At 42.7% G+C, this 22,986-nt stretch overlaps 1 protein-coding gene across 2 annotated transcripts; it reads right to left on the bottom strand.

The window, feature by feature from the left end:
- Positions 1 to 2,288: 2,288 nt before the first annotated feature.
- Positions 2,289 to 14,790, bottom strand: LOC129846484 (uncharacterized). 2 transcript variants are annotated; one of them, XM_055914431.1, is made up of 10 exons: positions 14,640 to 14,790; positions 12,061 to 12,123; positions 11,720 to 11,881; positions 11,309 to 11,398; positions 10,982 to 11,100; positions 10,676 to 10,811; positions 10,282 to 10,548; positions 3,665 to 8,563; positions 3,445 to 3,520; positions 2,289 to 3,324 (listed from the first exon to the last, which is right to left on the bottom strand). In XM_055914431.1, the coding sequence occupies exons 1-10, from the start codon at positions 14,661 to 14,663 to the stop codon at positions 3,218 to 3,220; spliced, it is 5,943 nt and encodes a 1,980-aa protein (XP_055770406.1). In that variant the 5' UTR covers positions 14,664 to 14,790; the 3' UTR covers positions 2,289 to 3,217. The 2 variants fall into 2 exon arrangements, with proteins under 2 accessions (XP_055770406.1, XP_055770408.1); XM_055914433.1 differs by lacking the exon at positions 14,640 to 14,790 and adding an exon at positions 14,133 to 14,455.
- Positions 14,791 to 22,986: the final 8,196 nt, after the last annotated feature.

Raw genomic sequence — 22,986 nt, 5'->3', positions numbered from 1 at the left:
CAGAATAGTGTCATCTGCGTAGAGGTGGATCAGAGACTCACCAGCAGCAAGAGCGACTTCATTGATGTATACAGAGAAGAGAGTCGGTCCAAGAATTGAACACTGTGGCACCCCCATAGAGACTGCCAGAGGCCCGGACAACAGACCCTCCGATTTGACACACTGAACTCGATCAGAGAAGTAGTTGGTGAACCAGGCGAGGCAATCATTAGAGAAACCAAGGCTGTCGAGTCTGCCGATGAGGATGTGGTGATTGACAGAGTCAAAAGCCTTGGCCAGGTCAATGAATACGGCTGCACAGTGTTGTTTCCTATCGATGCACATAAGCATTTTAATGTCATAGATTTAGCTGGTGGTAACTTGTGGAATAGACACCGGCTGGAATGCGCTTTTAACCAATCAGCATTCCGGATTATACCCAGCCGTTGTATAAATGGGTGATGAATGTGTTATGAAGTCCTAATGTAGGTAGCCTTCAAGTAAAGCATTATGTGTGTCAAACTACTAACAGGCAGGGTTGCCACACAACTTACTGGCCCACAAGTTATGATTAAGGTCATCTCGTTCACCAGATACTTAATTAGCCGGGGGAGGAGGTCCTGATTTAAGGTGTAGCAGCAGTATAAACACCACACTACAAAAGGTGAGCTTGGTAGACCGATGAGCTGAGTCATCATGCCCCGAAAAATCCTTATTGTACATGAGCATGCCTGCAGGAGAGGGAGAGAGAGACGGAACACTGGCTAGCAGACCTAATCCCCTTATTAAAGCCGAGTCTGAGCCTGCATCCCAAATGACACTCTATACAGTGCACTACTTTTGACTAGACCCCTATGGGCCCTGGTCAAAAGTAATGGATTGCATAGTGAATAGGATGCCATTTGAAATGCAGTCTGGATCTCCTCAACACAATCATACGGATGAGTTTCCCCCGTTCCACTGTGCCTGAGGTTACGGTAAAGCCACTCACATGGAGTGGGCTTAAGACTGCTCCTCTACGCCTCAGCCTCTGAGAGAGGGGCTTCCCTGCTAGGATGAATGGGCAATGATAAAGTCCTCTTTTTCAATATGTCTAAGTCCTCTTCTGAAAGTAAGTATTACTTTCTTTGTCTCCCCAAGTTAGGCAAACATAGAGTAGTCACATTAACATGTGGTGCATAAATATCATATGTCACATCATACTAAACTCGCGTGCCAGGCTTCACGGTTCCGGATGCAGAATACATGCAGGAATAATGCAGCTGGCCGTAAGACTCACAAGCTCCGGTAACTTCAAATATATACAACCTGAAGTATATACACTGAGTGCACAACACATCAGGAACACCTTGCTAATATTTAGTTGCACCCTTTATTTCCCCTCAGATCAGCCTCAATTCGTCAGGGCATGGACTCTACAAAGTGTCAAAAGCATTCCACTGGGATGCTGGTCCATGTTGACTCCATGTTGATTTAGATGCACTATTGTATGATTTAGATGCACTATTGTATAGTGGTTTTTCCATTGGATATCATAAGGTGAATGCACCAATTTGTAAGTCGCTCTGGATAAGAGCGTCTGCTAAATGACTTAAATGTAATGACTCCAATGCTTCCCACAGTTGTGTCAAGTTGGCTGGATGTCCTTTGGTTGGTGGACCATTATTGATACACACGGGACACTGTTGAGCGTCAAAAACCCAGCAGCATTGCAGTTCTTGACAAACTCAAATCGGTGTGCCTGGCACCTACTACCATACCCCGTTCAAAGGCACTTCAATACTTTGTCTTGCCCATTCACCCTCTGAATGGCACACATACACAATCCATGTCTCAATAGTCTCAAGGCTTAAAAATCGTTCACTAACCTGTCTCTTCCTCTACACTGTGACATCAATAAGGGATCATAGCTTTCACCTGGATTCACCTGGTCCATCTATGTCATGGGAAGAGCACTCATGTTTTGTAAACTCAGTGTATATTACACTGCTTTAATACTGCTAATTAATTTGTCAGACAGCACTGTTGTATTTCACACTAGAAACTCTGAATTCAATATACTGTATATGATTCATCAAGGCAGAGTTAGAGGAAGATGTAAGTACGCATTTCACCTGTTCTTCTCAGCGCATGTGATAAATACATTGATTTGATTTTCTGATAGAAGATATTTGTCGCCATCTTGAGGTCTTTTCTACCTCTTTCAGGGCCGTGCCAATTAAATAAATACCTGAATGTCAGGCAACTTCAGACCGTCTAACACCAATATAGCTTTTGTTGAGCAAACAAATATCACCATCAAGTTGACATACATCAATTCACTTTTATTCATTTACATTATTTCTACTATAATATAAAGCTCCATAATGAATATCTTAATACTGCACTATGGATACCATTATATACCCGTATAGAAGTCATAAAATGACTAAGCCTAGTTCATACCCCTCGTGTGCAACACAAGAACGCTTCACTAAATGCTGATCCTGCGTTCTTGTGTAGAGTGTTTTTTGTGTAGCTGCTTGAAGTTATTGTGTATGTATGTAGGGTATAAACTACGCTTTAGTCCCATGTCATCAAATGAATACCTAAATTAAAATTATAAAAGATACAATATTAATCAAAATCTGCAATACAAATGGTTTATTAAAACAACTATTAAAAAGTACCATAAAAAAAGTGATTGAAAAATAAAATACATAGTTCCTCAAAGCCCAAAAAGTTTAGCACCACTTTCCTAATCGTAAGAGTAGAAGCTGCTGTCGGCCTACCCTCCTTGTCATTTTTTTATTTAAGCTAAATATCTACATCAAATGTAGAGGCTGCAATGGACGTGGATCAATGATTAGAATAGGGAGAGGGCATCAGATGTACAGCACATCTAGTCAATTGGTTGGGCTTCTTATCTTATCTTCCTAATCACAGGAGAAGCTATAGATGTCTGAATGACATTTAGAAGCTCACATTCCTAGTTACAGGAGTGGGAGCTAATAAAGGATTAAAAGACCCAGATGGAATTCTGGTGTTGAGTAGCCTATAGTGGATCTTCCTTAAGGAGTATAAACTAATGGTAAGCTAGTCCACTGACAGCCTGGTTCAAATATAGCAGCATTAGGGGACTCAAAATGAAAACAAAAATGAACAACAAAAATACAAATGTTGTATTGAGGCCAGTTGTGGTGTTCTCCTCAGATGTAGCCTGGCAAAAGCAACTGACATGGGCTGCACGTCATCCAGGCTACCCATCAGAGGACCCAGAGGACTTGCAGGTGACCAAGCGTTTCCAGGCCTTCTGGACTCCCCAGAAGAAGCCCCGGATGCCTTTCCTCATCTTGGATAATTTAACTGGCAAGAAGATGAAAATATGTAAGAATTTCAGATGGACAATTATCTGATAAAACAATAATTGATTACTTCTTTATATATAATTGTCCCATAAGAACATTTCCCCCCAGGAATACTCACTCATAGGTGGAGAATCCACAGCAATGTACATATCTGGCTGGTCTGTAGTGTCTTTAAGGACAATGCTCCTCTTGGACTGTGATCAGAATTCAAGGATGCACAATTAAACATCAATTTCACTTCCTTTACATATTCCTATAATTATACAACTATATTTACTGGTGCCGATATCAAAAAGCACAACCAATGACCATTGAAGAGTAATCTGAGCTTGTCTTACCTTTCTGCCGGTGGCATAATGCACCCCCTCAGATTCCGCATCCTCCACATCATCAATGCATGAGTCTTCAAGGTCTGAGGTCTCGCTGGGCACTGAGGGTTTCAAGATGGCCAGTAGCTTGTGGGAAACAATGACAGAGACAATGGAAAGCATCTCCTGATCCTCAAATAAATCGTCAATTTTCAAGGAGCGTTTCAAACGCTTGACCTTCCCAAGGTCAGTGTAGATGGCATCTGCCAGCTTCGATGTCATCTTAGAATTGAAACTTTTTTGCTGGCTTCCCATTTCCTCAATCAGATATTTGGCCACCTCATCATCGAACAATCGGATCAGCTCAGTCACCAGATCACTGATCTGGATGCGCTGATGTTTGTTGGTCCTTTTTGGCATACGGCATATCTTCTTGACAAGCTTCATCAGGACTTCTTCTAATATAAGCTCCCTAATGAAGCTGCTGGAACCGGATGTCACTTGTTCCACAGTGGACCACTCCGGCTGTTCAATCTCAGTCTTGATGCTGCTCTGCTCAGCTTTCTTATTCAAAGATTGACGGGTTGTCATTTCATTAAACAAGGCTGTCAATTCTTTCAAGTTGAGTGTAGATTCCAGATTTTTGGTGCCTTGAAGTTTGGATGGTGCATCCATAATTGCGTTCGTGACAAGACAGACAATGTCCTTGTGCAGCTTGGGTGCCTTGTGGCACAGTATCTTCTGTAGGGCTTCCTCTGTGCCATAGCGTTGCATCAACTTTCTATGCACAGACAGCACCAGCTGAAAGATGTCTGTTGCCTTCAGGCAGACATTTGCTTCCCTCCACCTGTTAGTCACCCTCACCCACAGAGCACTGGACAGCTTGTTGGTCACATCCTCAACTAGGGTCCAGCTGGCCAGTTTATCCTGGGTCCGAGGAACAATCAGAGACCGCAGCCGGACAATGATATCCATCACCGCCTCTACGTGAACAATAATATACACCGGTTGGGATGCCTTCACCTCAGCCGAGCCACATCGGCTCTTAACCATGACCTTGTCCTGGTCTGTCCTTAGGCAGATGTCTGAGGAGAGCGGCCGGACAGAGACTTTGGGTACGATTGAACCCAGACGGTTGACTTCCCTGGTGACTGCACTCGCAATGGCTGTTGTCATCTCCCCGCTGCCGCGGCTCAAAGCTCGCCTCAAAGCATCAGGAGAGCCCATGTGCTCCTCCAGCTCTCTGCAGAGGGCACTTACAATCCTTGCACTTGAGGGGCGGGAGTACGGCGTCTTGAGATCCTTGGTCATTTCCAATGCTGAGGGAACGTCTGGGGAATCGGACATGTCCCGAAGGACAGAAACCACCATGTCCATTGCCACATCAGAGAGAGTGGTGGTTGGGGATGACACAGGTGATGCAAAGTCCTCTGAGTCAAGCTCATACCCATGAAGCAGCTTGGTGATCAGGTCTACAACCACCTCTGGTGTGGAATGTAGACTGGGAGAGTCCTTGTCGGAGTTCTCAATCATACAGGATTCAATTTCACTCAAAGCCCTTCTGACCATGATGTTTGTCTCAGAGTCATTGGGTACATGGTTCTCTTTGAGAGGTTTGATACCTGCCTCACACAGCTCTTTCACATGGATGTTCTCGGATGACATCACTGCTTCTTGAATAGTAGGTGGTTGATTGGCTATGGTTGTAGCCATGATTGTCCTTACCATCAGAGGACAAAGCTTCGCAACCAGTTCATACTGTAGCTTAAAGCTCTCAGAGCGGCTGTCGTTCATGGGTACCTCAGGGACGTCAAGGCCCTGAAATAGCATCTTCCGTACCAGTTTGCCCACTACACCCTCCAGCAGGCAATTAGTAGGGCTCTGAGTCTCATTCCCTCTGCCACTGGAAGGTAACTCTTGCTTCTTGTGAAGGCCATGAATGGCCTCACTTTGCGCAATACAACCCTCAACAGGCAACTCCTCTACTGCAATCGTGTGCACAACCACATTGACGTCGTTGGTGTGGGGTCCAATCAAAAGCTTCTTATAGGTTGGGTCTGTGACATATTGTAAAACACCCCCGCCTGTCTTTAAGTTCTGAGCTTTATCTCCAAATGTCCTATCCAGGAGACACAATACTGACTCAGATAGTGGGTCAGTGAACTCCTGGAGCTCTAGGCTGCTCTCAACTTCGAAGGGGCTGAGGCTGCAGCTGATCTGGGAGCTGTAATAAGAAGCCTGCAGCTCTCTCTTGGACTCCAATGTGTCATGCAGCTTTGGATATAAGGCATCTGCAATGGAGTCTGTGAGCCGCTCATCCAAATTAACAGAGAAAATATTATTCAGGCTTTTGTTGGAAGCCTCCTCTTTGGTTTTCCTCAGGATGTCCCGCACAGCTTCCCTTGGGGCAGAACCAGAAGTGCAAACATGTCCATTGGATGGTGTCTGGGTACCAGTAAGGGATTCCTTGATCAAGAAACTCTGGAGTTCGGTGGCCACTTCCTTACACATCTCCCTTCTGATCTTCAGAACAGCAGGTGTCAGTGTAGCTTTCTCTGAGGTCAAAGGTGTCAGAACTCTGGTCAAAGTTGAGGGGCATCTGAGATGATCACCCAGACCCTCTAAGTCATCAGAGCAGGACACCTTGGCAACTTGAAATAAAACCGAACTAATAAGGTTCTGAGCCACAGCAGATGATTTTGCTGATGCTGCCTGGAGTGTCTCTAAACTAACCTGATTGGAGGCAGCCATCTTTGTTGTTGCCCTGGTAATGATGTTACTCACAGGCTTGATGGAGTAGCTCATAAACTGGGATCTCAGGCTTTCAAAGACTCCCTTCACTCTTTCTGCCTTCAGGTCTTTGTCAGTGGCAAATACACACGACTGAACAGCATGGAGAGATACAGGGAGAGGAAAGCCCAAGGGTGAAGCCACATCTGTGATATGGATGGAGGACTCTGAGGGTGTCCCATCAAGGCGCCTCTGCAGCAACTTTATCATCTCCAGGACTCTGGCATTGTCCTGTGGTGAGATGGAGCACTCTCCTGAGAGGTGCTCACTGTCTAGTGTGTTCTGGATTCCAAGCAGTGTTGTGCTGAGTATCCTCCTGTCATGGGGAAGCACTCCCCTCAGTGCAGAAGAGGACCGGCTCTGTGGTGCTGGTGTGCTGCATGGTGTTGATGCACCAGAGACGTCACTTCCACTGTCATCATCTTTTTTGGTCCTCATTATAATAAGGATTTCGTCAATGATCTCATCACTGTAGACTTCTAAGTCCTCTGTGATAACATGGGCCGTTGGGGTGGCGATACTCAGAGTACGACCCCCAAGAAGCTTGAAGGACGTCTCCGACCCACCGCCAAGAGGGCCAACAGACACACATTGCAGTGTTTCGCTGGATGATGAAGAACAACTGGAGGAGAGATCAAGCAGCTCCTCCTCCAAAGTCGGAGAGGAGGAAAGAATTCCCTCCATTTTCAGGACAGAGATAACATCCGCAAGTGTTGAATCTACAAGGTCCTCACCTAGTGGGCTACTCCTTAAGTGGCTGACAAACACCCTTGTAGGAGAATGGGAGACTGTGGTGGGAGACGGAGAGCCCTTCTCACCATTCACACTTGACCGCGCCTCCACAATTGCTAAAGACTTGGAGATGACGGAACATACAAGCTCGCCACCCTGCTCAATAATGGAGGGGAGGGAAACATCCAAAGGGGCTGGAGGTGTCACACTCCCTCCTTGGCCATTTCTATCTTGGCTGAGGCAGATCGACGAGACCTCAGTAGCAAATTGATTCTCCCGCACAGGGCTGCTGCTAGAGTCATGTCCAGGAACTGTTGAAATAGAGCTCACAGCCAGGGAGCAAGGAATGTCACTCCTACTGTCTAAAAGCTTGATAGAGCACGAGGAGGGGCGGCTGCTGGAGGGGAGGTTGGTGTTGGTCTCTTCGCTGGAGAGTAAGGAGGAGAAAGGGGCCAAGGTCAGTTTGACAGGGATGACATGCCCACGACCTACCACAGCAGATAAGGTTCCAGAGTAGTCAGTGGCAGTAGGTGGTTTAGCAGATTGTAATTTAGCAGGTGGTGGTATAGCAGATCGTAGTTTAGCAGGTGGTGGTATAGCAGATCGTAGTTTAGCAGATGGTGGTTTAGCAGGTGACGGTTTATCAGATGGTGGTTTAGCAGGTGGTGGTTTAGCAGATTGTAGTTTTGCAGATTGTAGTTTAGCAGGTGGTGGTATAGCAGATCGTAGTTTAGCAGATGGTGGTTTAGCAGGTGACGGTTTATCAGATGGTAGTTTAGCAGATGGTGGTTTAGCAGATGGTGGTTTAGCAGATGGTGGTTTAGCAGATGGTGGTTTAGCAGTTGGCGGTTTAACAGATTGTGGTTTAGCAGGTGACGGTTTAGCAGATGGTAGTTTAGCAGATGGTGGTTTAGCAGATGGTGGTTTAGCAGGTGACGGTTTATCAGATGGTGGTTTATCAGATGGTGGTTTAGCAGTTGGTGGTTTAGCAGGTGGCGGTTTGGCAGATTGGGGCCTGGTAGAACGTGGCCTAGTAGCCAGGAGGTTCTTAGTAGAGATCTGACTGGAGGAAGAGTGTGCTCGTTCCTCACTGGACAGAGAACTGCTGCTACAACAAGTCTGGACAGCAGTGACTGGTTCATCAATGGAGATTGGGGAGGACCTACTGTCAGGACTCTGAGTGAGACAGATCACATTGACTTTGGAGAGTAAGGAGGTACAGCTGACAGAGCCCTGGCTTGAATCTTGGTTGGTGTCTTTGCTGATGGGGAGCATACTCTCTGCAGCACTTTCTGAAGCTCTCAGCCTTATAAGGTCAACCAAGGCAGGGATCAGAATGCTATTAACCTCCTCCAATACTGAGCTTGTTATGTGTCCAATCATGAGCAGCAAGTCCCTAACAGTAATCTGTATATATGAACACAGAAAGGTACATCAACACAATTGATTCAGATTTACAGTATGTTGGAAATCAAAACACATGTTAATCCATATCCAAAATATTTTAAAGTAAATATAACAAGTATACCTTTCATTTTTTGTTGTTGCAATTATTCTATATCAAATGTGTGGTCTCCATTGTTGCAACTTAATCATCTTCCTCATCTAGACTTTTTACATTTACCAAAGTGGCAAACGCATATTACATCATATCATCCAAATACAGTGGCAAGACAAAGTATATGAACCCTATTGGAATTATCTGAATTTCTGCGTGAATTGGTCACAAAATTAGATTTAATCTTCATCTAAGTCACAACAACAGATTAACACATTCTGCTTAAAATAATAACACACAAATGATTGTATTTTTCTTGTCTATACTGAACACATCATTTAAACATTCACAGTGTAAGTTGAAAAAAGTATGTGAACCCCAAGGCTAATGACTTCTCCAAAAGCTAATTGGAGTCAGCTAACCTGGAGTACAATCATTGAGACGAGATTGGAGATGTTGGTTAGAGCTGCCTGCCCTAAAAACACTCACAAAATTTGAGTTTGCTATTCACAAGAAGCATTGTCTGATGTGAACCATGCCTCAAACAAAAGAGATCTCAGAAGACCCAAGATGAAGAATTGTTGACTTGCATAAAGCTGGAAAGGGTTACAAAAGTATCTCTAAAAGCCTTGATGTTCATCACTCCACGGTCACACAAACTGTAGATAAATGGAGAAAGTTCAGCACTGTTGCTACTCTCCCTAGGAGTGGCCGTCCTGCAAAGATGACTGCAAGTTGCTACTGTTGCTACTCTCCCTAGGAGTGGCCGTCCTGCAAAGATGACTGCAAGTTGCTACTGTTGCTACTCTCCCTAGGAGTGGCCGTCCTGCAAAGATGTACCGATCCTGTGCAGGTGTTGTTACGAGGTCTGCCACTGCGAGGACGATCAGCTGTCCGTCTTGTCTTCCTGTAGCGCTGTCTTAGGCGTCTCACAGTACGGACATTGCAATTTATTGCCCTGGCCACATCTGCAGTCCTCATGCCTCCTTGCAGCATGACTAAGGCACGTTCACGCAGATGAGCAGGGACCCTGGACATCTTTCTTTTGGTGTTTTTCAGAGTCAGTAGAAAGGCCTCTTTAGTTTCCTAAGTTTTCATAACTGTGACCTTAATTGCCTATCGTCTGTAAGCTGTTAGTGTCTTAACGACCGTTCCACAGATGCATGTTCATTCAGTGTTTATGGTTCATTGAACAAGCATGGGAAACAGTGTTTATACCCTTTACAATGAAGATCTGTGAAGTTATTTGGATTTATACGAATTATCTATGAAAGACAGGGTCCTAAAAATGGAAGGTTTATTTTTTTGCTGAGTGTACTTTTTCCACACTGCACTGTGAATGTTTACACGGTGTGTTCAATAAAGACATGAAAAAGTAAAATTATTTGTGTGTTATTAGTTTAAGCAGACTGTGTTTGTCTATTGTTGTGACTTAGATGAAGATCAGATAACATTTTATGACCAATTTACACAGAAGTCCAGGTAATTCCAAAGGGTTCACATACTTTTTCTTGCCACTGTACTTGGATATGGATTTCCCAGGAGATGGGAGACAGGGAAGCAGTAATATGTCTACAGCCCCCAAAGAGTGAAAGCTGGGAACATGTTCATGACCAAAATGACCTACCGCTGACGGGCTAGCTGAATGTGGTGAGCAGGTCATCACAGTAGACACGGTTCCAGAGTGATCAGAGTCACTGCTAGGTCTTTCAGTTGGTGGTCTGGCGGAACGTGGTCTGGCAGTATGTAGCCTAGCAACCTCGAGGTTCTCAGTCGAGATCTGACTGGAAAGAGTGTCCATCGAGGAGGTGGAGTGTCTGAAGGGAGAGTCCATTACCAGAGGTGTGTGTGTCTCCATGCCCAGGGGTCTCCAATCTCCCATCTGGCTACCAGGCTAAGAGAGACGGGTGAGAGAGAGAGGCAAATGGATGAAGATACCAACAGAAACACTGAGGTCCTACTGCTGCTTAAGCAATTATGAGTTGATATCAGCCCTAGGAGTGCCGCTGTTCCATCCTTACCTGTCCAGTTCGGCGCTCCAGGCGCAGCTCCCTGCACACTTCTCTTTCCAGCTCCTCAAGCCTGAGGCGTCGTTTCACCTCCCAAGCCAGTTCGGCCAAGTGAAGGTTCTTCCCCTCTTCCATTTCACTCTGAAACCTTCACACACAAGGGAACATAAAACATGACTTACCTTCATTTTTCTACAACTCAAACTGTCCACCATATCTATTTCTTAAGTTATTGCTAGATAGGAGGTCAACGTGATTCCACACCTTTGCTTATGTTTTTTTTAACACATTTGGGTAAAAGATTCTAATAACACTCACGTGTTCTTGAAGTAGTTTCTACCCTTGGCAATGAGCCACTCTCTAATATCCGTCAGTGAGATGTGGGACGGAACCTCCCCTTGCTGCTGCAAGACTAGGAACTGCTTCAAAAGATTTTTCTGATAGAGAGAGAGAGAGAGAGATTAATTTGCACCCTTGCCTTCCACAAGTTTTTCCTGGTCTTGTCACGTGATCAGAAAACCCTTTCCCGATCCATGAGCGACAGCAAGTTACATACACAGTGAAATAAAACGCATGGAAAGGTATGTCTTACAATATAGCTTTGTGTTTTTATAATTGTGCATCTAGAAAGTAGACCACTCTAACCTGCTGGGCACAGCACTGCTTCTCCCACAGCAACTGAACTGACTTGATGTAGCCACTGTAGCGATTGTACTCCTTACACGTACACAGCACCTGAAAGGGAGGCGCCACAAAAGGGTCATTTTTAGAGGAAGTTCATGGGTACAAACACCCAATCCCAAATCAACCTCTAACCCCTACCCCAATATTGATTGATTTTGCCTTTATTTAACCAGGTAAGACATTAAGAACACATTTTCTTTTACAACCTGCACTAACAATGACCATATGCACTTGTAGATTTGGATTTGTGTAAACTAAGCATAATGGCAAACATTTCACCTAGCCATCATATTGCTTACACCTGTCCAATTTTCTCAGTTCCATATAAGTGTCACTTTTAGATTTTGGAAAGAAAAAGGAGGTTTGCCATGCCTTCTCATTTGAGGTGATGAGGCCTTGCTTCACCAGCCGCTTCTTCCTTTCCGGATGGCGGAAAAAACACTTCAGGTGTTTGTCGTGGAGGCAGTTATAACTAACATCTATGACTCTCATGTTGGGGTCCAACAGGTCAAACCCGGGGGTCTCCTGATGGAGCTGTGGATTGTGTTTTAACAAACCTCAAAGTCAGGGCAATGGATACTACAGTGGGAATGGTTGTGGAATTAGGACTGGAAATGGGAAGGAAGTCATTAAAAATACATAATTAGGTAACATTTACTTTGAAAGAAATTGAGGATCTCAGATCATTTGGAATGTCATACTATCACACTAACCTTCGCCCCCAGTTTTCCTCTGAAGAATACAGGGAATGTCCTCTCTGGGGCTTCCTGTAACCCCTACAAAGACAGAGACAATCATGACAAAACTTTTTAGACGTGGGGTTTTGATAGTAGACCCCATCCCTGTCACTTGGTTTGCAATAATTCCACCTTTTGCCAATTCACTTTGCATGAAAAATGTTGAATCAAGCTCATATCTATAACAAATTTGTCGTAGGCCTACATGATGACTGATTCTGTAGGCTACATATTCATCTCATAGACTTTCCTCATCCATCTTTAGAATTATACAAATGTGAAGCGACATTAATATGAAGAACGAACAAAGCATTATCCTAGGCCTACTCACATTTTCTTCTTCTTTGCCCGCACTTTTTGACATAGTAGGCATATTGACTAATATTGTAAACAAGTGATGTCATAACAGAAACTTGATTATCCTGTGTCTCCAGAAAAGGTAGGCCCTATGCCCCCCAAACGTCCGCTATCTGATAGACCTATGTTGTTGTACTGATATAAACACTATGAAAGGATATTGTAGCCTTAACCTATTGATATAGTCTACAGGCTTATTTATGGTGTGCCCGCTCCATAAAGCGCAGCTCCAGTTGTGCCTGGGCATGCTGCAACAGGTGCACTCTGTTGCCAAGCCTTCCACAGAATCATACCTCAACCCTAAAATGTGATCCACATGTATTCGATTTCGAAACTGTCAAGTTATTTGCATTGATGGATTTAAAGCATTATCACGACTAACAGGCTGACTACACCAAATGAATTTAGAAATCTATATTCAATTATTGCACCCACACTGCTTGGGCGCGCCAACGAGCGTCTGCATAGCAAAGGGCTAAAATAGAAGTCAGTTCTATTTCTGATGCAGATCGCACTGCAAGTCCTGCCTCTCCCATCTCCTCATTGGTTTATAGAAGCAGGTACCCACGTGCCATCTCCTCATTGGTTATACCCAAGTGGGTGACTGAAAAACGAACGAGGTCAGTGGCGGTAATGCGCCTAATTATATGAAAGTTGCCAATCGCAATATAAAATCAAGAGAAGAAAAAGCCTGGAAGGAGGAGAGATGACTAGAAACGATTCGGTTGACCGTTTGAATGTGTGAATTAATTGGTGGAGTAGAGGACCTTGGTTCACATATGGTCATGTCTGGCGAGTCAGTGGACACGTTTCCTGCCTCTATTGTATTGTGTTTTGGAGAAAATGGGGGTCGTATTAGCAGTAACTGCAAAAAGTTACTGTGAAACCAAGGTAAATGTCAGTAACTGAACTTAGTGCCTTTTAGCTTGGTTTCAACCTGCCCTTGGCTGCAGTTACTGCGTTTTACCTTGGTATCATATCATTTTATTCTGATAGTGATACAATCGAACCTGTATGACACTGACTGACAGCTACACACACATACATTGCTAATCTAGGGATACAACACCATGACACAGCATTCCCAGGGGAAAATGATGGTTGAACTTGCTCTGAAACGCCGATATCCAGACACTGGTAAGAACTAGCTAGCTAAGTAGATCTGACATCAAAATTATTAGCTAACTAGCTAGCGAGCATAGACTAACAATGCGACCTGCTCTCATAAAATATCTGCAATTGATACTAACGTCAATCTATTAGCCATATAATGAATTATATTCTGACATTTCATCTGATGGTTTCTTTGAATCAGTACACCATACACACGATTTCTAGCCAGTGACAGCCACCTAGCTAAAACTGACGCGCCCCTACCAAAAGGTCAAAACCTACCTAGCTAGCATTAGCATGAAGCAATAGATTTGTGCTACATGTTCCCATAAGAGATGATCAGCTGTTTATACTAGCTTCAATCTATTATACCTAGAATTAATATAATCCTTGTAGTTGTATTCTGACATTCAATGGGTTATTTGAATCCGTAACGTTACACCACACACACGATCTCTAGCCAGCTGACGGTCAGTTGGACGTGCACCCCATACTGAATTGTCAAAAGCCACGCACACTCGTTTTCCGGATGAGCGCACACACAGCATTGCTAGCTCATTAATAATATATCTACTCACATGTTCAGGGTTTCTGGTTTTCTTTTATATTCCAGTATTGCGTGACTGTCCTGGTCAGGAAAGTTAAAATCCCAAATTGTATCCATCCCCTTTGTTGGTGGCATATGTAATTAGTACAACAAGCCTTGACATGCCAAACGTGTGCTCAATGTGTCTGCTTCAGTACCATCTTTACATGAATGCGGAAAAAACGGTTTTGCATGACTTCCACCAATCCCTGTGGTCTAGATGATTAGTATCTATGCGGATCAAAATTGCCATGTGAGGGTGTATTAGGACAGTACAACCACGTCAATACTAGGTTTTATTCCTGTCAATGTCCATCCATGCAATTTGTTTGTATTTGTAAATAAAAATGAATATGTAAGAGCCTTTTTGGGAGCAGGGGATTTACACATAACCCCAGACATGCACCCTTTTCCATACATGTTTCAGTGTAATCAATACAAAAACTGTCTACAGTCAATCATTTCAAGGCTAGGCCTATAGCGATAGAAATTGACTTACTTTTCGGGCCTCGTCGCCGTCCATGCTACAAGTCTAGGCCTACTTCGGTCTCCAAAATGAGCCGGTAAAACATCGTACTTCATCTGAGGTTGCCAAAGCTTGAATGCTACTGAATATTAAACTGGCTTAGAAATAAGAATGAATAGAAATGCGATAATTACCATTGAAATTATTGCGTCACAATACCAGGCAGCCATTGGGAGTGTACCCATGAGTTTACCAGTCAATTTCCAGGGTTAGAGTTCCAAGCCCATTCTATTCATTATTATTTCTGTGAGCCCAGGCCTACTCCCATCTTGATGTAATTTGCAGTCCACATCATTAAGCATAAATCATAGACCACAGACGCCAAGACGCACTATTTTATTCAAAATATATAGATTTTACCCTTTGGTGTAAGCTATACAGTACCAGTCAGAAGTTTTGATGCACCCACTCATTCAAGGGTTTTTCTTTATTTTTACTATTTTCTACATTGTAGAATAGTGAAGACATCAAAACTATGAAACACATATGGAATCATGTAGTAACCAAAAAAGTGTTAAACAAATCCAAATATATTTTATATTTGAGATTCTTCAAAGTAGCCACCCTTTGCCTTGATAACAGCTTTGCACACTCTTGGCATTCTATCAGCCAGCTTCACCTGGAATGCTTTTCCAACAGTCTTGATAGAGTTCCCACATATGCTGAGCAATTGTTGGCTGCTTTTCCTTCAGTCTGCGGTCCAATTATTCTCAAACCATCTCAATTGGGTTGAGGTCAGGTGATTGTGGAGGCCAGGTCATCTGGTGCATCACTCCATCACTCATCTTGGTCAAAAAACCCTTACACAGCCTGGAGGTGGGTTAGGTCATTGTCCTGTTGAAAAACAAATGACACTCCCACTAAACACAAACCAGATGGGCTGGCGTATCGCTGCAGAATGCTGTGGTAGCCATGCTGGTTAAGTGTGCCTTGAATTCTAAATAAAGCAAAGCACCCCCACACCATCACACCTCCTCCTCCATGCTTCACGGTGGATTCACACATGCAGAAATAATCCGTTCACCTACTCTGCGTCTCACTAAGACACGGCCGTTGGATCCAAGAATCTCAAATCGCAGGCTGTCAAATCAAAAGGCAGTCCTTTGATAAAGTTGTTTTGACTCAAATGAAAACATGTCATTTTCACAAGGTTGTGGAGTAACATGTTCAACTACTTATTATTGGCTCGAATTCGGGTTGTGCCTTTAGATTGACAAAAGTAACAATTAATGCAAGAATTTTTCACTTCTTAAACCACGCCCTGGTCTGCTTGGTTTGTTTCGCAAGCGTTCAAGAAAGTCTTGTGATGTTGCGCCTCTTGGTTCAGAAATTCTGATGTAACATTAAGGCTGTTAGAAGACATTTACAGGAAAAATTTACCGGAATCCTAGTCTCTCAGCCTGTATCTTTGGTACTAAGCTATCAATGCTAGTTAGCTAAGTATCTAAACCTGCTGCATCTGAAATAACTATCATTTAACGTTAAATACAGCCTCAGTGACTGTTCAAGCAAACAACAACACTGGAGGTCTATTGGAACTAATACAAAGTATGAAATTTACAAGTTATTAAATACAAAAAATATAGGCTATTTGGAAAGGACACTATGGCTGCAACTTTGGTCGGTGATGGTGGGAGTGGTTTTGCCGAATGGACCCATAGGTGTTTGAGCCTTGAACAACATAAAAATATTGAGTAACTACTCTCATTCTACAGGTTTTTAAGCATCTAGTTACAGACGTTAGACTAAGACATCCAGAGCAACACATAGCAGGGAGCTCCAATATGATCAGGAAACTAGACCGGTTATATAGATCGCTGAAAATGACTGTCAATCATTTCTTGTATTAGTCATCTCAGGAATGGTACTTGAAAAATGTAGCAGAAGCAATTTCCGGTTTAGCTCCTCACTAAACAGTCGATAGACATGAAATCATAAAATTACACAACTGAGTAGGACAAAATAAAACCACCAAAACTCACAATCGAAAAAAGACTGGCAGTGAAAGCAAAGATCCAAGTCATCTAACCAAAGGTAGTAACTGCAGGCAAGAGCGAAATGGATTCAATAGGGTCGGTTGTTTGAAAAGTTCAAATAAAATTGTCACGTTCCTGACCTATTTATGTTAGTTGTTATGTGTGTTAGTTGGTCAGGACGTGAGGTTGGGTGGGCATTCTATGTTTTCTGTTTCTGTGTTGGTTTTGGGTTGCCTGGTATGGCTCTTAATTAGAGGCAGGTGTTTGGCGTTCCTCTAATTAAGAGTCATATTTAGGTAGGCGTTGTCACAGTGTTCGTTGTGGGTGATTGTCTTCCGTGTTTGTGTATGTCGTTGCACCACACGGGACTGTTTTCGGTTTGTTTTGTTCATCGTTGTTTTTGTGTAGCCTGTTTTCTCTATTCGTGCGTTCTTCTTGTTTCATGTAAGTTCGTCGTCTAGGTCTGTCTACACCGTTTGTTGTTTTGTTAGTTTATTCAAGTTCGTGTTTTTTCGTTAATAAATATGTGTCCAAACTCCACTGCGCCTTGGTTCGATAAATACTCCTCCTTTTCTGATGAAGAGAAGGAGGACCGCCGTTACAAAAATACTATTTTTTAAATTCGTTTTCAAATAATTTGTTCTGCTTTTAAATTAGTTCTGCTCCTTTTGTTTACAAATCTACAAACGATTCTCTCAACATCCATCACTTCTCTCATTCTTCACACATTTTCAACTTTATTTCTAATGTTTACAATTTATTTTATTTTGAAATCAATACTTAAGGCGTGAAATTGACCCCATATTTTTCCCCCAAACAATATACAATATTGTTGCATTCCCTCCCCACCCCCATAACATCATAATAAACATCAAGGGCGTTTTACTAAGACATATGCAATGTACACAACTGAAAACTGCTCCCAAAAAAACAGGACACTGCCCTTGCCACCAAACTATACTTAATTTTCAGCACAGAGAAAGACCTCAAATTGAAAAGATATTTATGTGATCAAGACAAAGGAGATGATTGTGGACTACAGGAAAAAGAAGACTGAGCACGCCCCCATTCTCGTCGACACGGCTGCAGTCGACCAGGTTGAGAGCTTCCAAGTTCCTTGGTGTCCACATCACCAACAAACTAACATGGTCCAAGCACACCAAGACAGTCATGAATAGGGCATGACAATGCCTTTTCCCCCTCAGGAGACTGAAAAGGTTTGGCATGGGTCCTCAGATCCTCAAAAGGTTCTACAGCTGCACCATGGAGAGCATCCTGACTGGTTGCATCACTGCCTGGTATGGCAACTGCTCGGTCTCCGACCGCAAGGCACTACAGAGGTCCTTCATATTCCTTTGGAAGTCAGGTAGGATGGCAGATATTAGCTCTGGGCGGTTGGCTGGGATTATGGTCTGGAGCAGGCCCTGCAGGAGACATGGAGAGGGACAGAACCGGGGACGGTGACCTCAGGTTAACTACAGGTTACTTAGAGGGTAGGTCATAGACTACGACTAAGAAGCGTTATGAGGGACGTAGCACAACTCCATACGCATATACATTTGAAGAGGATCCCAGGGCTTTGATGGAAAGTAAAGGGGTTGCAGAAGGAGGTGGAGCTGGTCGAGCATGGTGCACAAAGACCACTATCTCACAATCAATCCCAGCCACCATACACAATGACATATAGCATCTTTGTTTAAGTTTGTACATTTTAAGAGGCCTCTTTTTTTGCCATAGATGGCATATGTCCATAACTGCACCCGCTGATTTGGCCTCGTCATTATTGGATTGCTCCTCAAGCGACCATGACAGAAGCCAAACGTGAGTTGGCTTGGGGGTGTGGTTTGATGTGAGTGTTCTTGAGTGTGTCCTTGCCACCTCCAAGACCCAGGAGTAGAGATCAACACCAGGACAAAATGAAGTGTTAAAAAAATATGTTGTTGTTATAGGTTACTCATGTTCTCTTTACCAGACAACACAGTGCCTAACACCTCTTTGCTCTAAAATAAGACCTTGTCCAGGGTCAGGAGTTTTCCTTGGTCAGTTCATGTGGTCAGGAAAACCTCCTTACCCTGCTCATACTTTACAGATATGCCGCTGGGTCAAGGTCAGATCCCATCGCTTCAGCATCACTGTGCTTCCTCTATGTATGAAGGGAGTGAATACTGAATATACATTGCTTTTACACTCTTTGGTTTACTGCTGCTGGCAAGTGTATGTAGTGACCCGCAGTCTAAACTCAGGGGCACTCTCAAATTCCAAATGGGGTTTGCAGGCATTTGTCGGTCCACTTCATCCTCGCGCAGGAGAAATACACTCATGGCTCTGCTTTTAAAGAAGAGACATGCTTTTAGTTTGGAAAATGTTATCCCAAGAGAGGAGCCAAACCCCAGCCGGCTGCTTTCTTCAGAGTTACATTTCATTTCAATGAAGGGGAACAAACAGAAGTGTGTGTGAGCAGACTTCTAAGGCCACGATTTGGTCACACTAATCAGGTTTCCAACCAACTTTTATATGCGAGTAAAGGACTTGATGGATAAAAAAATTCATGACAGGCCTGATTTGTCGGTCAACTTTACAAATGTCAACAAAACAAAATACACTAGAAAAGGTCGGATCGATTTATGTCGGTAAAATGAATTATGCGAGAAATGGCGGTGGAAACGCCTTTATGCGCAAATATGTATAGAATAACCATCATATGGAAGTAAACTTGGAGTCACACAATGATATTGTGTGGTCCTCCCACTATGACTCGGGAAAGCATGCAGTTTATTAGGCTACAGATGAAATAAGTTATGATGAACTTGATGATGTTGATGCTCCTTTCCAATAAATATCAAGGGTCTTATTCTGATGGCATGATGATCGATGCATGGCTGCCGTTTGACAAGTAAAATCATACAGTATAGGCTATACCCGCACTTTATCAGCGAGCTGTTGGCTAGAGCACACGTGTCTAGACCAGAGTGGGCACATTCTCTATATAACTCAAACAATTTTGTGACAAAACCATCAGTAGAGTTGAAAATGCGATGGAAACCCAATTGTTTTTAATTATTTGGCACATGGGAATTTAACCTCAAAAGTTATTTTATGTGCACTACGTCTTAATCTGTAACAAGTCAATTTGATGGAAACACACTGGTGAAAAAATATGTATATTTTTTTCATGCAGAACTTTGAATATTCACATGAAAATCTGTCGTGAATTGGATGGAAACCTAGCAACTGACAGGAAAAGAGATTTAGTTTATGCATTTGTGGTGATTTAAGAATGGTATTTACAATATTGCATATGGATAGGAATAAAATACCTCTACACTTACAGTATGTCAGATACCAAGATTATCATTGACAGAACAGGATGGTATTTAAAATATTATAGATAACTGTCACGCCTTCCGCCGAAGTTGGTCCCTCTCCTTGTTCGGGCGGCGTTCGGCGGTCGACGTCACAGGCTTTCTAGTCACCACCGATCCATGTTTCATTTTCGTTTTATTATGTCTTCATTATACACACCTGGCCTCCCTTTCTGTTTTTTGGGTGATTGTCATTGTCATGTGGGTTCGTTCTTTGTGCTCTGGATATTTGTATTTTTCCTTGTTGGAACATTGCTTACATTTTTGAGTAAATTCAGATTATTACTCATACCTGTGTCCTGCACCTGACTCTGCTTATCCATTTACCTAATCGCTGACAATAACACTATTATCCAACTGGACCTCTAGAGTTACAGTTTGAGATACAGAGATCAGTTGACAGGTCGTCTGAAAAGGACATACCAGGCCTTTCCTGCCAGTATGATTTTTTTTTTAATACTTTGTTTTTATTGTAGGAACACAAAGAAAGTACAAATAAAGTAAAATAAAAGAACAAAAATGATCTGGCAGTTACAGTGCACTTCATACCTTCATCATCATCTCATCATATTAGTTACATTGACATCTTTGAATTAGACCTTTTTCAAGTACGAAACCCATTTTCTCCCAGTATTTCTGACCTCTCTCCTGTTGAGTTCTTAAAGCAAAGGTCATACGCTCCATGTGGGGTATTTCTTCTACAATGTCTATCCATTGTGTCACTGTGGGAGGGTCTTTTTGTAGCCATTTCCTAGTGACAGCCTTTTTACTGGCTGCCAGTACGGACCTTCAAGAGATACTTTTCTCTATTGTGTAAGTTATCTGGTATTTCACCCAAGTACAAAGAAATGAATGTTTGTTCAATGTCAAATCCCATTATTTTTCCAATGTTAGATCTTATTTCTCCCCAGTAAGTTTCGATTGCGGGGCAGGACCAAAAGATATGAGAGTGATCCACAATCAATAGGCCGCATTCTCTTGAACAAGATTGTAGGGAGCCAGTCTGTTTTGATTTCAGTTTAGGTGTTATGAAGAAACGTATAACAGTCTCCCAACAGAATTCTCTCCATGACCTTGAGTTGGTGGAGCTATGTTGAGTCTCTAATATGTTCAACCATGTTTCATCAGTTATTTCAATGTTAAGTTCCTCCTCCCATTTCTTTTTAATATAGTTTGTAGAATGTTTCTTTGAGGATTAAATACCCAAGTAGAGATTTGAAATCGTTTTTTTGTTACTCCCCAAGTTGTATGCGTTAGTGAATACTTGGATTAATTTTGGAGGTGCTCGAGGGTCAGTCACTTTTATCTCCCTTAAGAAATAGTGTCGGACTTGTAGGTCTCTGTAAAAATCTTGTTTATCCAAGCCATGTTTTTTACTTAAGTCCTGGAAGTTATCTAGGTTCACATTCTTTATAATTGTACTGAATGATGCGTTGCCTTTCTGCGTCCATTGTTTAAATCTGCTGTGCTGAGTTTCAGGGATGAAGCTGGGGTCGTATGCGGGCCAACTCAGCAGTTTGATCTCTCTGTCTTAATTATTTTGCTTAACTACCCTAAACCATGTCTTCAGAGAGAAATTAATCCACTGATTTTGTCTATTGTATATTTCTTTTACCATGTCCTTATTTCCCAAAACTGACTGTATGGGTATCCCTGTCAAAGTAGTCTCGATGTCTTTCCATTTGGATTCGTATTCTGAATTGCACCAAGCCAGGGGTCTCAATTGGGCTGACACATAATAATCTTTTAGGTTTGGTAAGGCCATATCCCCACAGTTTTTTGGTAATTGTAATGTTGTATATCTAGTTCTTGGTCTCTTACTGTTCCAGATAAACCTTGATATCCGTTTATCCCATTCCCTAAACTGTTTAGGTGGGATTTCTATGGGCAGTGATTGGAACAAATACAATAACCTCGGCAGGATGTTCATTTTGATTGTTTCAATTCTACTACTAAGATCTAAGAGAAGTGAGTTCCACCTGTCTAGGTGATCATATATTTTCTTGTTGATGTGATCGTTATTCATGTCATAAAGTTTGGGTGTATCTTTTGGTAGGTATACTCCAAGATATTTAATGGATGAAGAGGTCCAGGTGAAGTTATATCTATTCTTCAGCTCTTCCTGTGAGGTATAATTATATACTAGGGCTTGGGTCTTGTGTACGTTAAGCACATACCCTGAATATGTTCCAAATGTTTGTAAAACCTCCATCAATCTAGGTACGTTTGAGCCTGGGTCTTTAAGGAATAACAGAACGTCATCCGCATACATGCATATCTTATGTTCACTGCCTCTTATTGTTACTCCCTCTAAGGTTGGGTCCTGTCTTATTGCCTGTGCTAATGGTTCGAGGTACAAGGAGAAGAGCGTGGGTGAAAGATTACAGCCTTGTCTTGCCCCTCGCTCTAATTTTATCGTTCGTGTCAAATGTCCATTTATCTTTATTCTAGCGGTCGGACATGAATACAGTGTTTTGATGCACTGTATCACTTCTTTGTTGAAACCAAATCTTTTCATAACTTGGAATAGGTAATCCTATCCCACTGAATCAAATGCTTTTTCTGCATCTAGACTGATTAATATTGCACTTGTCTTATTCTGAGTAATGTGGTCCATGACATGTAGTGTTCTCCTTATATTGTCCTGTGTCTGCCTATTTTGTATGAAACCAGTTTGATCTCCGTCAATCAATTCTGGGATTATGTTCTCCATTCTTTTGGCTATTATTGATGCATATAGTTTATAATCTGTGTTAAGAATTGCGATAGGTCTATATGAACTGCATTCTTTCTTATCTTTACCCTCTTTTGGGATTACAGATATGATGGCCTCTCTCCATGACGGTGGGAGACCACCCTCCCTCAGAGTCCAGTTAAAACAGGCCTTAAGTAGAGGTGTTAGTTGTTCTCTGAAGGTCTTGAACCATTCTGAAGGGAAGCCATCAGTGCCTGGAGACTTGTTGACTTTTTGTTGAGATATTG

Source organism: Salvelinus fontinalis, unplaced genomic scaffold (assembly GCF_029448725.1).
Source record: "Salvelinus fontinalis isolate EN_2023a unplaced genomic scaffold, ASM2944872v1 scaffold_0567, whole genome shotgun sequence".
In the NCBI taxonomy this organism is placed as follows: domain Eukaryota; kingdom Metazoa; phylum Chordata; class Actinopteri; order Salmoniformes; family Salmonidae; genus Salvelinus; species Salvelinus fontinalis.
The sequence above is the reverse complement of the archived record's forward strand: the minus strand, read 5'-3'. Positions and strand labels throughout refer to the sequence as shown.

What these genes read in the sequence shown, in the direction of transcription:
- LOC129846484 (XM_055914431.1), bottom strand. Translation starts at nt 14,663, where the DNA reads ATGGACGGCGACGAGGCCCGAAAA. An exon ending in AGCAGTGCTGTGCCCAGCAG is followed by an intron (nt 11,101 to 11,308) that starts GTTAGAGTGGTC and finishes TCTCTCTATCAG; the next exon opens with AAAAATCTTTTGAAGCAGTT. An exon ending in ATTATGCCACCGGCAGAAAG is followed by an intron (nt 3,521 to 3,664) that starts GTAAGACAAGCT and finishes TTCTGATCACAG; the next exon opens with TCCAAGAGGAGCATTGTCCT.